General features: G+C 48.7%; 1 protein-coding gene across 3 annotated transcripts in view; it reads left to right on the plus strand.

The window, feature by feature from the left end:
* MICAL3 (microtubule associated monooxygenase, calponin and LIM domain containing 3) overlaps positions 1-16,103 on the plus strand; it is a 278,633-nt gene that overhangs the window by 227,174 nt on the left and 35,356 nt on the right. For all 3 annotated transcript variants that reach the window (XM_054718660.1, XM_054718658.1, XM_054718659.1), the window contains 5 exons: positions 8,065-8,157; positions 8,940-9,086; positions 9,487-9,569; positions 10,804-12,637; positions 13,155-13,249. In XM_054718660.1, coding sequence (XP_054574635.1) covers positions 8,065-8,157; positions 8,940-9,086; positions 9,487-9,569; positions 10,804-12,637; positions 13,155-13,249 — 2,252 coding nt within the window. The remainder of the gene's footprint in view (positions 1-8,064; positions 8,158-8,939; positions 9,087-9,486; positions 9,570-10,803; positions 12,638-13,154; positions 13,250-16,103) is intronic.

The raw sequence follows: 16,103 nt of genomic DNA on the forward strand, positions 1-16,103 counted from the left end.
CATTTTTAGCACTGAGCTCTAAAGTGTGTACAAATTGAGTGTGAAAGTAAAGGAATAAAAAAATAAAGTAAAGGAATCAGTAATATTCCACAAACCTACTGAGATATTAGAGAAGGAGGCAGTCGGTACTCAGGGCGACCGATGGAACGGGGAAAGCAGAGGATGGCAGGTGTTGTTCAGCTAAAAGCAGATGGACATGCTGGGCATGATCAGCTGGGTCCTCAGACTAAGGTGAAAGTATCTCTTTAAGTAATTAGGCCAAGGGGTAGCTAAGAAACCTCAGTTGTCCTTCTGAAACTTTTCTGGAGAGGTTTCTCAGCGAGGGGGTTCCTGGCATTTGGGGCAGGACAGTTCTTTCCATTGCAAGATGCTTAACACCCTTGGCCTCTACCCTCTGAATGTCAGTGCAGTCTTCACCCCCACTCCCATCCATAGGACAACCAAAAGTGCCTCTGTGCAATCCCAATTAACACTCAGGGAAGGGCAGAATGACCCTGGTTGAGAACCACAATGCCAGTGGTTATTTCTGGGATGGGCAGGATTCGAACTCATGGATCTTACCACCAGCCTCTTCCCAGTCCAGCACATTGTCCTCATAGGCAGCAGGGGGAAGGGGCATGAGCACACCATTAGAGGCACCTTCTTGCATAAAGCAGGGAGAATGAGCCAGAGCCTTAGCTCTGAGTATAGGAACTGCTGCTCACTCTCTCCTAGTCAGTTTGTATCGCCAGGATGGTTGAACAAGACTGAGGTGTCAGGAATTCCTAGCTGGCGGCTAAGTGTGGCAGCGATTTCTGGCTTCTGTAGTGTGTGGCAGCTTCTAGTCCCCTACACTCCATCTTAACCTGGCTCTAACCCCCACTTCCATCCCCCAAGCTGTGTCTCTCAACATCTGGTGCTGTACTGATACTCCTCACTTATTTGTGTTGATATATGTGACAGTGGTTCTTCTCAAGGACTATAAACTTCTCACCCACCTGACTCTCCAACAGACCTTTCTTAGTAGAAACTCATAATGAGAAACACGTGAGTATGCAGGTCAGGCCTGTGCTGAAGCCTATGCATTTCAGTATGCCTTGCCCTATGCAGATGGGGTGTCTGTCCTTGGTCTCCTCTGTGCTTACCAACAATAGTGCAAAGTTACCACCTGATACCCAGGCACTCAGAGTCATTTGAGCACACATATTGGTACAATGAGCCTCTCCACTACAGGCCCAGGTTGAGTTCCCACCAGGTTGGGGTGGTGCCAAGTAGAAAGATTCTAGGGAAGGAGCAGTGTCTGCCAGCCTTGTCAGCAGTGGGGTAGTACAACCATGAACTTGCTCTCTAGACAGAAAGCTCAGGTGTGAGGAGCACGGGGATTTGTCTGTACCTCAGAGGTTCCACTTTCCGGTGTTGATGAACTAACTTCTTTGAGTGACCAGTGGCAGTGTTACCACACAGAAGTTTTCAGGCTGTGGAAATATGTGGGTAATTTCCCTCAGTCTTTTCTCAGCAGATGCCATTGTCATAGGAATGCATCTTGGTGTTGCCAGCTCTGTGAGCTGCTCTGCTATCTCAAGGGGCAATGTGACATTATCCGTTTGCCAGCCTAGAACTTGTCCTGGAACACTCCAGACCTCTTTAGTATAGTTCTCCAAAGCTGCATGTAAAACCAGCACCCAATTTTTAGTAAGCTCAGTATATACAGGATGGTACACAGCTTTTAAGGAATTATTAAAAGCAGAGAGTCAAGAAATAAAACATTGCCAGTGTCTTCAAAGTGCCCCTTCCCTTCTTTCTACCCCAAAAGGTAGGCATTTCCTTGATTTTCACTGTACCCTGACCTCAGGGACCATGCTTATGTTTATGCCACACTCACTCTACTCATCGTTCAGATGTGGGGTACAGATTCACAAGGCTGGCCTGTGAGCAGACAGTGACCTAGTCATTACATAGCTGTCCTCTCAAATTCAACACAACCTTGTAAGAAATCCATCCAACTGTGCTACAGCCAGTTCCTCTGCCACCCACCTTCCCTTGGGCTTTGATCCTCAGATTCTTGTATATGCACACCAGAGCATAAGCCCTTTTCCTAAATGAAAACCTTTAAGAATGATTTGAGGGAGATTAAAAATGGCAGCAGAATAAGTGGATGCTGCACGGACATACTGCAAGGACCAAACTGGAATTACAACTAAAATACAGAAAAACTTCCAGAATAATCAACAGAAGACTCGCTGGAGAGAACCCTATAACCAAGGATGGGAAGTAGAGACTGCATAGAGACTGATAGGAGGGGCGGAGGCATGAAAGGACTGGCTGGGCTCCCACACACAGCAACTGAAGTTCCAGAGAGATATCTTGGCTGTGAGGGGTTGCCACTGAGAACTCTGGGGTCAAATCCCCAAGCTGGGCCCCTAAACAGAAAGCACCAGAACTGAGATGGGTACCCACATAACATCTGAATGTGAAAAGCATTCAGGTTGCTATCTGCCAGGGAGAGATGGCTGGAAATGTAGGCACCCTCTTAAAGGGCCAGTGCACTATTAGGATAGGTAATGAATTCTGGCTGCTGTTAAGCCCCGCCTCTTTGATCAGGCCCAGAGATAGGCCTGGAGATGCTGACTGGCATAGGAACTGACCAATGAGAACCAAATCTGGGTGCTGTGGGGAGCCAATGGCTGTCTAGGAGGCAGGGCTTTTGATGCTGACTGGCATAGGAACCGACCAGTCAGAACCAAATAAGAGTGCTGTGAAGAACCAATGGCTGTCTAGGAGGTGGAGGTTCTGACGCTGACTGGCATAGACACTGACCTATCAGAACCAAATGTGGGTGCTATGGGGAGCCAATGGCTGCCTAGGAAGTGGAGCTTCTGACGCCAACTGGCATAGGAACCGACCAATGAGAACCGAATCTGGGTGCTGTGGGGAGCCAATGGCTGCCTAGGAGGCAGAGCTTTTGACGCTGACTGGCATAGGAACCAACCAATCAGAACCAAATCTGGGCGCTGTGGGGAGCCAATGGCTGCCTTGTAGGTGGAGCTTTTGACACTGGCACAGGAACCAACCAATCAGAACCAAATTGGCCAGCAGAGGAGGGCAGTTGGGGGCAACCAAGCCAACAGGGGAGGGCAGTTAGGGGCAATCAGGCTGGCAGGGGAGGGCAGTTAGGGGTGATCAGGCTGGCAAACAGAGGCAGTAAGGGGCAATCAGGCAGGCAAGCAGGGGAGTAGTTAGGAGCCAGTGGTCCCAGATTGTGAGAGAGATGTCTGACTGCCGGTTTAGGCCCGATTCCTGGGATCGGGCCTAATATGGCAGTTGGACATCCCGCAGGGAGTCCCCAATTGGAGAGGGTGCAGACTGAGTTGAGGGAACCCCCCCCCCATGCATGAATTTCATGCACCGGGCCTCTAGTTTTTGATAAAAACTCAGCAAAGTGGGATGGGAATAGAGGGAGCATATCTTAACAGAATAAAAGTCATATATGGCAAACCTATAGCAAACATACTCAATGGACAAAAACTAAAACCATTTCCCCTAAGAACAGAAACAAGATAGCGATGTCTGCTTTCACCACTCTTATTCAACATTAGAGGCTCGGTACATGAAATTCGTGCACTGGGGAGAGGGTTTCCTCACCCCATCATGCACCCTCTCGCAGTCCAGGAGCCTTCAGGGGCAGTCCAACATCCTTAGTGCTGCCGCAGAGGCAGGAGATATTCCTGCCACCACCACTGCACTTGCCAGTCATGAGCCCGGCTTCTGGCTGAGCAGTGCTCCCCCTATGGGAGCACACTGAACACCAGGGGGCAGCCCCTGCGTTGAGCATCTGCCCCCTGGTGGTCATTGCACGTCATAGTGACTGGTCATTCTGCTGTTTGGTCTATTTGCATATTAGCCTTTTATGCCTGCGGGATCGGGCCAAAACTGGCTCTCCAACATCCTCCGAGGGGTCCCAGATTGTGGGAGGGTGCAGGCCTGGCCGAGGGACCCCACCAGTGCACAATCAGGGCTGTGGAGAGATGTGGGAGGTTGGCCAGCCAGGAGGGTCCGCGGGAGGGCTCCAGGGCATGGCCGGCCCATCTTGCTCAGTCCCAATCGGCTGGACCCCACCAGCAAGCTAACCTACCAGTCGGAGCATCTGCCCCCTGGTGGTCAGTGAACGTCATAGTGAGTGGTTGAGCAGCTTTAGCATATCATTAGCATATTACGCTTTGATTGGTTGAACAGCCGACCAGTCAACCAGACAGCATATTAGGCTTTTATTATATAGTATAGTACTGTAAGCCCCAGATATAGTAATCAGACAAGAAAACATAAAAGTCATCCAAATTGGAAAGAGGAAGAAAAACTCTCATTATTTGCAGATGACATGATATTGTGCATAGAAAACCCTAAAAACACCACCAAAAATCTACTATATTTAATAAATTAATTTGGCAATGTAGCAGGATCAAAAAAACCCACCCAAATTCAATGTATTTGTATACATCAACTGGAGGCCTGGTGCATGAATTTGTGCACAAGTGGGGTCCAGCCAGCCCACCCCAATGAGGGCCAATCGGGGCCAAAATGACAGGGGGAGGTGATGAGGGTCAGACCGGCCAGGGGAGGGGCTGCAGGAGATTTGGTGGGGGGGGGGCAATTGGAGCCCCAATTGGGCCGGTTGGCTGCAGCAATGCATGTCCTACCAACTGGTCATTCTGTCCTTCCGGCCGCTTTGCTTTTATATACATATATACTAGAGGCCTGGTGCATGAAATTTGTGCACTGGGGGAGGGGGTGTCCCTCAGCCCAGCTTGCACCCTCTCCAATCTGGGACCCTTCGAGGGATGTCCGACTGCCCGTTTAGGTGGGATCAGGCCTAAATGGGCAGTCGGACATCCCTCTCACAATCCGGTACTGCTGGCTCCCAACTGCTTGCCTGCCTGATTGCCCCTAACCACTTATGCTTGCCAGCCTGATCACCCCCTAACCATTCCCCTGCCAGCCTGATCGACGCCTAACTGCTACCCTGCCAGCCCAATTGCCCCCACTGCCCTCCCCTGCCGACCCGGTAACCCCCAACTGCCCTCCCCTGCTGGCCCGGGCACCCCCAACTGCCATCCCCTGCCGGCCTGGTCACCCCTAATTGTCCTCCCCTGCTGGCCTGGTCACCCGCAACTGCCCTCCCCTGCAGGCCTGGCCGCCCCCAACTGCCCTCCCCTGCAGACCTGGTCACCCCCAAGTGCTCTCCCCTGCTGTCTGGTCACCCCTAACTGCCCCCCCCCTGCTGGCCAGATCACCCATTACTGTCCCCCCTGCTGGCCTGGTCACGCCCAACTGCCCTCCTCTGCTGGCCTGGTTGCCCCTAACTGCCCTCCTGCCGACCTGGTCTCCCCTCACTGCACCCTCACCCCCTCCCGCCCGCCAGCCTGGTTGCCCCCAACTGCCCCCCTGCTGGTCTGGTTGCCCCCAACTGCCCCTCCCCCTGCCGGCCTGGTCACCCCACACAACCTGCTGTTCAGTCATTTGGTTGTCCCTCACTAATCCCCCTGTTGGCCTTGTTGCCCCATGCAGCCTGCTGTTTGGTCATCCATCTGGTTGTTTTGGTTGTGACAGCCCCTGGCTTTTTATATATTAGGATAGGTAATGAATTCTCAGAAAGCGAAACTGAAAAAAAGCAATCCCATTTATCACTGCAACAAAAAAATTAAGATACTTAGGAATAAATTTAACCACAGAGGTAAAAGACTTGTACTTAGAAAACTATAGGACACTAAAAAATGAGATAGAAGATATAAACAAGTGGAAGAATATTCTGTGTTCTAGGATTGGTAGAATCAACATCATTAAAATGTCCATACTGCCCAAGGCAATTTACATATTCAATGCAATCCCTACTAATAACAACAGCATATTTTACAGATCTATAACAAATACTCCAAAAATGTATATGGAACAAAAAAAGACTCCAAATAGCTGCAGCAATCTTAAGAAAGAAGAAAATATTTGGAGGAATCACAATACCAGATATCAAGTTTTACTACAAAGCCACCATAATCAAAAACAGCCTGATACTGGCACAAGAACATGCATGTAGATCAATAGAACAGAACAGAGAACCCAGAAATCAGCCTGAGCCATTACGCCCAATTAATATTTGACAAATGGGGCAAGAGCATACAGTGGAGCCAAGACAGTCTTTTCAATAAATGGTGTTGGAAAAATTGGACAGAAACATGCAAAAAAAAAAATGAAACTAGACCACCAATTTACACCATACACAAGAATAAACTCAAAATGGATAAAAGACCTAAATGTAAGTCAGGAAACGATAAATATCCTAGAAGAAACCATAGGCAGCAAAATCTCAGACACCTCTCATAGCAATATGTTGACAGTTACATCTCCTAGGGCAAAGGAAACTAAGGAGAAAATAAATAAATGGGACTACATCAAAATAAAAAGCTTCTGCACAGCAAAAGAAACCATCAACAAAATGAAAAGGGAGCCCACTGTATGGGAGAACATATTTGGCAATGATACATCTGATAAAGGGTTAATATCTAAACTATATAAGGGACTCATACAACTTAACAAAAGGAAGACTAACAATCCAATCAAAAAATGAGCAAAGGACCTAAATAGAAACTTCTCCAAAGGGGACACACACGGGCCAAGAGACATGAAAAAATGCTCAAAATCACTAATCATCCGAGAGATAATAATTAAAACAACAATGAGGTATCACCTTTCACCTGTCAGAATGTCTGCTATCAATAAATGACAAGTGCTGGCGAGGATGTGGAGAAAAGGAAACCCTAGTACACTGCTGGTGGTAATACTGATTGGTGCAGCCTTTATGGAAAACAGTATGGAGTTTCCTCAAAAAATTAAATATGGAACTGCCATTTGACCCAGTAATCCCACTTCTAGGAATGTAGCCTAAGAAACCCGAAACACCAATCAGAAAGAATGTATGCATTCCTGTGTTTGGAGGAGCACAATTTACAATAGCTGAGATCTGGAAACAGCCCAAGTGCCTATGAGTAGATGAATGGATGAAAAAGCTCTGATACATTTCTACAATGGAATACTATGCAGCAGTAAAAAAGAGGAATCTCTTACCCTTTGAGACAGCATGGAGGGACCTGGAAATTATCACGTTAAGTGAAGTAAGTCAGAGAAAGACAAGTATCACATGATCTCACTCATATGTGGAATCTAAGTAACAAAATAAGCTGATGAACCGAGTGGATCCAAAAGCAAGGAAGCATGGAACAGTGTACAGAATTTCGGAGGGAAAGTGGGAGAGAGTGGGTAGATAGGAGGTAATCAATCAAAGATCTTGTATGCATATATGTATAACCCATGGACGCAGACAGTGGGGTAGTGAGGGCCTGGGGCAGGCGCCAGGGGTAGACTGGAGGAGGTTGATTGGGGGGAGGAGGGGAGACATATGTAATACTTTCAATAATAAAGTTTTTTAATTAAAATAAAATAAAAACAATGATTTGTGGATTGCTATGCTTCGAACACTAGAAGAAGCCATTAGGACTCCTGACAAGTGAGTACTGTTAGTCTTGGATAACACTGGCATGTCACAGCATTCTTTAAAGCAGTGCTCGTTACTTTCTTAATTGCTTTTTCTTCAGACTGTTAGTGTAAGTTCTAAGTGTTCAGATGGTTGAAGCAGCTGTGAATGTGCGTGTGTGTGTGCGTGTGCGTGTGCGTGTGTGCGCGCGCGTGTGTGTGTGTGTGTGTGTGTGTGTGTGTGTGTGTGTGTGTTTGTGTTTTAGGGGCTGGTTCCTCAGGAGAAATAAAGCTGATTAGTGCTTTGCTGCATTTTGTAGCATTAAAGGGCTAGTCCTGAATCCAGAAAATGAACTTGAAATATCCCCTTATCCCTTCCTATTATGCTTTAGAAAGTATTTCTAAATTATCCCAAGCGAATCTGCCACTTCTGCCAGAATTGGTCCTGCCCCCTCCCGTGGTCTTCGCATCACAGCCTGGGAGGAAGCTCTGCTGCTTTCCCACCTGCAGAGGCGGGCTCCCTGTCCTGTCTCTCCGTTTCTCCCCTTGACTGTTTCTGCTTCACAGCCCCGTTTGGTGAGGATGGCCTGGAGGAAGATGTGGATTCAGAGCCAGCAGAGAACGGGGACACGGGGGACACTGGTGCTGAGCTGGATGATGGTATGGGGGACCCAGAGCCTCCCCTTTCCACCATGGTGAACACCCTGTTCCTCACTTCAGGACAAGCTAGAGTGCTTTGAACTCAGGAAAGACAAAAACAATACACATTAATCCAAAGCAGGGAGCTCAGGGGAGGCAGCAGCTAGAGCTCCTGGTGTGTCCCATTTTCCGTCACTAACTTGAATACCTGTTATTTCACTCTCCCATCAGCCACCATTCAACGTCGCCTGCATTCATTAAGTTGTGGTTGAGAAACTGAGCAGATTTGGGGCTTTATACAGAGCCTTTAATCCAGTAGATGCTCTCTGAAAGCTAGATATAAGGAGATGATATTTTAAGAATTATAGCCTGGTTGGTTGGGAAACAAGGGCAAAGGATTGGGCTGGGGAAAATGAGAGGAACAGTCCTGGTAAGATGTGAAGGGAGCACGGCCTCAGCTGTGGTGGTGGAGTGGCAGGGCTGGGCAGTGCTAATGGGAGAGAAATGCAAGTGGGTGGTGGGCCCAGCAAGCAAGGCCTACCCTCCACAAGCATGCTCACGGTTCTGCTTTCTGTCATGCCTATCATGTGTCATCTGGCTATATTTCAGACGATAGTGAGTACTGTGTCCCAGAGGATGGACTTGTGGCTGAGTATCAGAACCTGGGGGAGGACCAGCAGGCAGGGCCCCGCTGGGGAACAGAGCCTGGTCCAGGCTACAGTCATGCTGTTCTCCAAGGAAGGCAGGAGACTGGAAAGGGGCAGGCCTCACTCAAGTTCCGTGTTCTCCTTCTCCTTTGCCAGATCAGCACTGGTCTGACGACATCCCATCAGATGCGGAAATAGAGTTTTGCAGGCAGCACCAAGAGGTGGTAGAAGCGGAGCTGGAGCTGAACGTCTCAGAAAACCAGGACGAACGACCCCCTGCCACTCTACAGCATAACAAGAGAGGTAAGTCTACTGTCCCAGAATTCCTGCTGAGAGCCACTTGAGGACTAGTGGCACCACAGGCACCGGTCACGAAGCAGAGCGGGCATGCAGCATACCAGCCTCAGACAATGGCCTCCTGCCCCTATGCACGGGCCCTGCACGTGGCTTTACCAACAGCCCCTTTCTGTGTGTTATTTGGAGCTATGAAAGGGTAGCAGGTACAGCTCAAATCTTTTTATCACAGACCATACACATGACACAAGCAGGGGCTACATATAGGACGCCCTGGGGAAGCACTTTCCCTTTTTTCTTCTTTCCATCTCTGCAGGTGGCCAACCAATGGTCCATCCCCACTGCAGAGCTGGCTAGAAAAGGGAATGGAAGTTTTTCCTCTTGTCAATCCTATGTCTCTTCTTTTTAGGTCCCTCCCAAGTCTCCAGTCCTACCTGGTCCCCTTCAGAACAAGCTGTTCTGTTCTCTCCTGCCCACAGCCCCGTGGGAGAGGTAAGAGTGAGAGCCCCTTTTTTTGGCTTCTTGTGCTAAGTGGGGTTGTTGAAAACAGGAGTGAGGTTCCAGCTCAATTCTCGCCTGTGAGGACAAGGCAGCATCTCCCTCATCCTGCTCTGCACCAACTCCAAACCTGGGTCATCCTATTATTGTATCATTCTTTGTTTTGTCCACATATCATACCATTTCAAAAATAAGTTTATTTTTAAGTTAAAGCAAGAATATTTGTGGAATCATTGGTTCAATATTACAGATGCATTATTTCTTAATATTCTGTTAAAATGAGCTATGAATTTTATTTTTTCAAATATATTTTTATTGATTTCAGAAAGGAAGGGAGAGGAAGAGAAAGATAGAAATATCAATATTGAGAGAGAATCATTGATCAGCTGCCTCCTGCACGCCCCCTATGGGGGTTCGAGCCCACAACCAGGGCATGTGCCTTGACCAGGAATCAAACCTTGACCTCCTGGTCCATAGGTCGAAGCTCAACCACTGTCTGGGTTGAACTATGAATTTTAAAATTAGAAATACTTATCCATATTACCAGTGGTATGTGAACCACACACTAAAGAATACTATATGAACACATTATAATAATATGTCCCATGGAATATGTTTTAGAAAATGCTTTCTGGAGAAAAGATCAGAGAGGGAAGTCCAAACTGAAGACTGTGTCTGCTTGCTGTGGTCTTTGAGATTCTAAGAAGCGAGATGAATTTGGTGATTTCACGTCTGAGATGGAAGAGCTTTACTGAGACAAGTGATGGGAGGACAAGGCATAAGGATACATGCAGGGATATCTGGATCTTTTAGCTTCCTGGGAAGGACAGTTTATAATACAGACTGTAAAAAAAAATAGATGTTTTTAATCTTACCATGTTGGCCACTATGTTCGTACATCAGAGATCTTGGAGCTTTTGAGGAGTGGGAGCTGAGTTCATAGTGTCCTCTGACCAGCACTCACTTTAGTGCACATAGAATATAGGATGTTTTTGAGGTGAGCCAAACCCTGAAAACTGAGTCTGTTCAACTAAGTAAGTGGTTCTAAAAATTACAGAAAGTGAGAAAGGTTCTCCTGGAGCAATTTGATTAATAGCTTAAAGGATGGAGAGAGGAATTTATTTCAGCAAGCACAGGCTCTTTGAGAGAGAAAGCTCCCTAAGGGATCTTTGCTGATCATTAAGTCCCTGCCCGCTAAACAGCTTTCATCTACCTTCTCTTTCTGTAGGGGGCCCGGATTCCACTCCCCTCTGAGGCTACCAAGGTGAAATTGCCCAAGGAGCACCTTTTCCCAGAGCTTTTGGTTTCCAAAGCAAAGTTCAAAGCAGAAGTTCCCACTGATCAGAAAGCGGTGCACTCTCCCATCCAGTCCCAGCCAGCAGCTCTGCTGGAAGCCAGGACACATACCTCTCCAGTTAGTTCACAGGGCCTGTCCCCATTGGCCACTTCCACCATCACCCCCACTCAGCTCCCCATTTGCTCCCAGCCTAAACCTTCCTGTGAGGCCACCATTCCATCCTCCACCAAGTCCCCCATATGCTTCCAGCCTGTTCCAGTGAAAACATCCACTCCCTTCACCCCCCTCCACATGAAGAACCAAGGGGATGCCAAGGACAGACTGGGCAGCCCTCTTGCTATGGACGAGGCCCTGAAGCCAAACGACTTGGTGGCCGAGTTCTGGATGAAGAGCGCGGAAATTCGCCGCAGCCTTGGGCTCACACCCGTGGATCGGAGCAAGGGGCCCAAGCACAGCTTCCCCTCACCTGCCTTTAAGCCCTTGTCCCTAAAATCCTATTCAGTTGAGAAGTCTCCTCAGGATGAGGGGCTCCATCTTCTAAAACCTCCACCTAGGAGACTGGCAAAGTCAGATAGTGACCAGCCCTCTCTGCCAACCCCCAAGTCCCCGTCTGACAGAGAACTAAACAGCTCTCACGAGGAGCGAAGAGACCTATCCAACAGTTCTGGGCTGGGACTTCATGGGAGCTCCTCCAACATGAAGACCTTGGGCAGCCAGAGCTTCAATACCTCAGACTCCACCATGCTCACTCCACCCTCAAGCCCGCCTCCACCCCCACCCCAGGATGAGGAGCCCGCAACTCTTCGAAGGAAGCCATCTCAGCTATATGGGCAGGAAACCAAACCCAAGGCCTCCGTAATCCCACCCCCCCCACCTGCCACCTTTATGCGGCCCCCCCGGGAGCCTGCCCAGCTGCCCCGGGAGGAGGTACGGAAGTCATTTGTAGAGAGTGTAGCTGAGATCCCCTTTGCTGATGACGTGGAGGATACATATGATGACAAGACCGAGGACTCAGATCTGCAGGAGAAGTTCTTCACGCCCCCTTCCTGCTGGCCCCTCTCTGACAAGCTCCTCCCCCCACCCCTAGCCACGGAGAATGTCAGGTTGCTTACTCTCGAGAGCAGGGTCCAACTGCAGAAGAGGGGGCTACCTGTCGTCTCTCCAGAAGCCAAGGAGCTAGCTGAGGAGCGCATGCGAGCCAGAGAGAAGTCTATAAAGAGCCAGGTGTTGAGAGACGCCATGGCCAAACAGCTGAGTCGGATGAAGGAGATGGAAATTGGGGCTGAGACCTTCAGGCCCCCAGGAGGCACCTGCCACAAAGCCTCCTCAATGCCCTCTAAAGGCAAAGCCCTTGGCCTTAAATCGCCTAAACACCCGGTGCACAAAGGCCCTGAGCAGCCCACCTTGAAACACAAAACCACTAGTGAAGAATTCCTCTCCCCCACATTGGACTCTGGGGCCCCAGATGGTTCAGTCACTTCATCCGAGGGCTCTAGCGGGAAGAGCAAGAAGAGATCGTCACTCTTCTCCCCCCGTAGAAACAAGGAGAGAAAATCTAAAGGTGAGGGCCGGCCCCTGGAGAAACACAGCCCAGATCTCCTGGAGGAAGCAGCTGCCAAGCCCAGGTCCTTGTGGAAGTCGGTCTTCTCAGGGTATAAGAAGGACAAGAAGAAGAAGGGTGACAACAAGTCCTGTTCCAGCACCCCTTCCAGTGGTGCCACTGTGGACTCTAGCAAGCACAGGATGTCTCCAATAGTGAGAGCAGGTATATCAGCACCAAGGGACCCCTCCTGGGGCAGAGCATAAGGTGTGCGTTCTTCAGTCATTTGGTTCTTCTCGAAAGGTCCCTTCCCCATGCCACTCCCACAAGGGTCTTTAGAGCTGTGCTGACAGGGTAGGGAGAAAAAAACTGAACCAGGAGTTCACAGAACATACTCCACTTAATAGGATAATTCTAAAACACAGCCTGAAGCTGGGTAAGGGAGACAGGAGGTTTATGCACTTCCTAAAGTCGCTCACCCTAACGGAGGGCAATGCTGCTGGGAGTTCCAGGCAGTCTCTTTGGGCACCATCTATTCAGTGTTGGTCCATCCTGCCTGAACAGATGTCAGCATCCAAGTTCCTGGCTCCCCAATATGGGAGAAGTCACTCAAACTTGAAAGAAACCAATCCTCCACCCCACTCCCCCAGGCTACTCTTGTGAGTGTAGAAATCAGGAAAGCACCATGGTACTTATGGACTGGTCACAGTCTTCACTCTGCCCCTTCTATCCATCCCCACAGAGCTGCAGCTGCGGGACCAGCTGAGTTTCTCCGAGGACTCTGACCTCTCCAGCGACGACATCCTCGAGAAAGTCTCCCAGAAGTCCAAGCGAGAGGTACACAGGCCTGGTCAGCAGTAGGGCTTCAGAGGGGTTGGGAATCTCAACTCCTGTCCTCTGTTGAGTGTTGGTCTTTAATAAGGTGGAAGAAAGGAAAGCAAATCTCAAAGCAAGGGTGGAATACGAGCTCCCAGCAGACACATACAAATCCTGAGCCTTGCTCAGGGGTCCAAGTAGGAGACACAGAAGGGATCTATCTCAGGCTTTTTCAGTGAGCAGCTAGGGGTTATTGGCTTCTATGGCAAGAGTTCCTGTGTTCAGTTCTGGTGAAGACAGACATTTCTGCCCAAAGATTCATTCTGTCTTTAGAAAGCATCCCAGTGTCCATTCATTCTTTTGTCCTCAGGTCCAGCCAAGGCTTGGATGGGGAGCCTTCCTGCTCCATCTCCATTGTCTAGCCATGGGCACACACTCACCCTCCTGTCTAAAGTGAAGGTCCAGCTACATTCAGCTCCTTTTTTTTTTAATGAAAAACTTCCTCAGAACATTCTGTACCTTCTTTCCAAGGCTTTCCAAGGCTTAGATTTGAGTCTTCCCTCTCCATTGACTTCCAGGGAGGCCATGGCCGGTTTGTGTCCAGTTCTCTCCTCCTGGCTTGATCCAGTTCCTCATTTAATAACTTTGCAAACCAGAGGAAACCAATCTTTCAGTTCTCATTTCATTCTTGAGTTTTTCGTCCCCCCCTTGGCCATGCCAGCTCTGTATCTGTTCATTCTCCTAGTTGGACACCTAGAATGGGGTTTGATTGACTCATGAGTCAGGCCTCCCATCCCACCCCAGCCATCTGCAGAGCTTCCCCATGTCCCAGCCAGGCCACACTGGGTTATGGTTGGGGTCTTGTGTCCAACTCCCCACAGCAACCTGGCATCAGGTGCTCCCATCAGGTGCTCCCTGCTGTGGTTCCCACACAGTAGCTTTCGTACTAAACTGAGAAATCCTTCTGGGTATGTGAGTGTGTTCTTAAACACTGCCTTAGCAGTCCTGAAGGGGTTCTGTCAAGAAGGAGAATAGTAGTCCAAGGTTCACTTTGCCTCAGTGCAGACATTCAGCCAGTTGGTCGAAAACTTCCATCTGTGGTTGCTTTTGTGGTCAGGTCTCTTCACAGTTTCTCTATTGACTAAAGAAACCTCCTGGCAAAATGCTGAGGGGCAGACTACCCAAGCTGGCTATGCCAAGGCCGTCATCTGGGTAACACATCTCACTGACCACAGCCTCTCCCTGGATCTCCAAGGCCTGGAGCATACAAGGAGCTCCTCCCCATCTACGTAGATGACAGGTCATGGACTCCACTTCCTAGAACCCAAGCACTTCACGCTCCACATGCTCCCCACAGAGATGGGCCGTTTGCTGGAGGCTGTGAGGGATACTAATGTCCTGACTCCCACTGCAGTGTGTAGCCAGGCTGAGCAGGAGCAAGGCACTGTGTATTTTTAAGAATAGAAGCTAAAGGTAAAGGGATTGAGAAGTACGGATTGATAGTTACTGAATAGTCACGGGGATCTAAAGTATAGCATAGGAAACACAGTCAATAATATTATAACAGCATGTATGGTGCCATGTGGTTACAGGAAATATCAAGGGGAATACTTTGTAAATTATACAATTGTTATTGTCTAATACAAATGTTATTATCTAATAACCACTGTGCTATACACCTATAACTAATACTAAATAATCTATATATACAAATGCAAGCAACCTGAATGGTGGAATGACCGGTTGCTATGATGCACACTGCGGCAGCCAACCGGCCCAATGGGGGCCCTGATCAGCCCCCCCACAACCTCCCATGCGCCCCCCCCCCCCGCCCCGCCGGCCCCACCCCCAGTCACCCCCCATCGGGGGCAGGGCTGGCCAACCTCCAGCGGCACCCTTCCTTGGCCGGCCTGGCCCCTATCAGTCCCCCCCACCCCAATCAAGGGTGGGGCCGGCCAGCCAACCTCCCACATCCCCTCCCCACCACCAGCCCAGCCCCAATTGGCCCCCATCGGGGTGGGCCAGCTGGACCCCTCCCATGCACAAATTCGTGCACCGGGCCTCTAGTATTAAATGTAAACTGTAATTGAAAAAAAAAGAATAGAAGCTAAATCAGGAAAACAAACCTAAACAAAAACAGCCAGGAAGGACACTTTGGAAATTTAAGGAATTGATCTTGGAAGATATGCACCAATACATAATATTGGCACATCAATGCTAAATTCTTAAAAGCTATTAAAGCACTGTAGTCATTTAGGAAAATGTCCCTGTTCTTAGGTTGTATGTGTTGAAATTTTAAGGGATGAAAGATCTTGATATCTACAAATGAGTCAGAAAGAAAGATAATATGTAAAGCTTGTATCTATCAAGCGTGTACAAAATCACTTAGCAAATCTAGGTGAAGGTATTCATTGTCCTCTTTCAACTTTTCGATAGGTTTGAAGATTTTCAGAGTAAGAAGTGAGGGGAGCATGGGGGTACCTAAAGTGAGAATGGGGTTTGATTGACTCATGAGGGAGCCTCTTGCTCCCTGGACAAGCAAAGGTGGGGAAGTGGTTCCCCTTACATCACAGACCCACCCCTGAGTGAGGCAGCTATGAAACGAGTGCCTGAATTTTCTTTCATTTTTAAAAACAAAAGTAAGTTATTTTTATTTAAAATGTTTATATAGAAAATTTAAGATAATACACATTTTTTTTTAATTTACCTTGTAGCCTTACCAAGAGATAACTCGTGTTTACCTCTTTTCTTTGCCTCAGTCTGACTAAATACAACTGAAGTGGCCTCTTCTTGAGTGCTTTGGCCCAGACGAGAGCATGTGCATTTGCTTTCTAACGGACCCAGCCCCAGTTCACTGCCAAAGCATTGCTCTGTG

The sequence above is a fragment of the Eptesicus fuscus genome, chromosome 7 (assembly GCF_027574615.1).
Source record: "Eptesicus fuscus isolate TK198812 chromosome 7, DD_ASM_mEF_20220401, whole genome shotgun sequence".
Classification (NCBI taxonomy): Eukaryota; Metazoa; Chordata; class Mammalia; order Chiroptera; family Vespertilionidae; genus Eptesicus; species Eptesicus fuscus.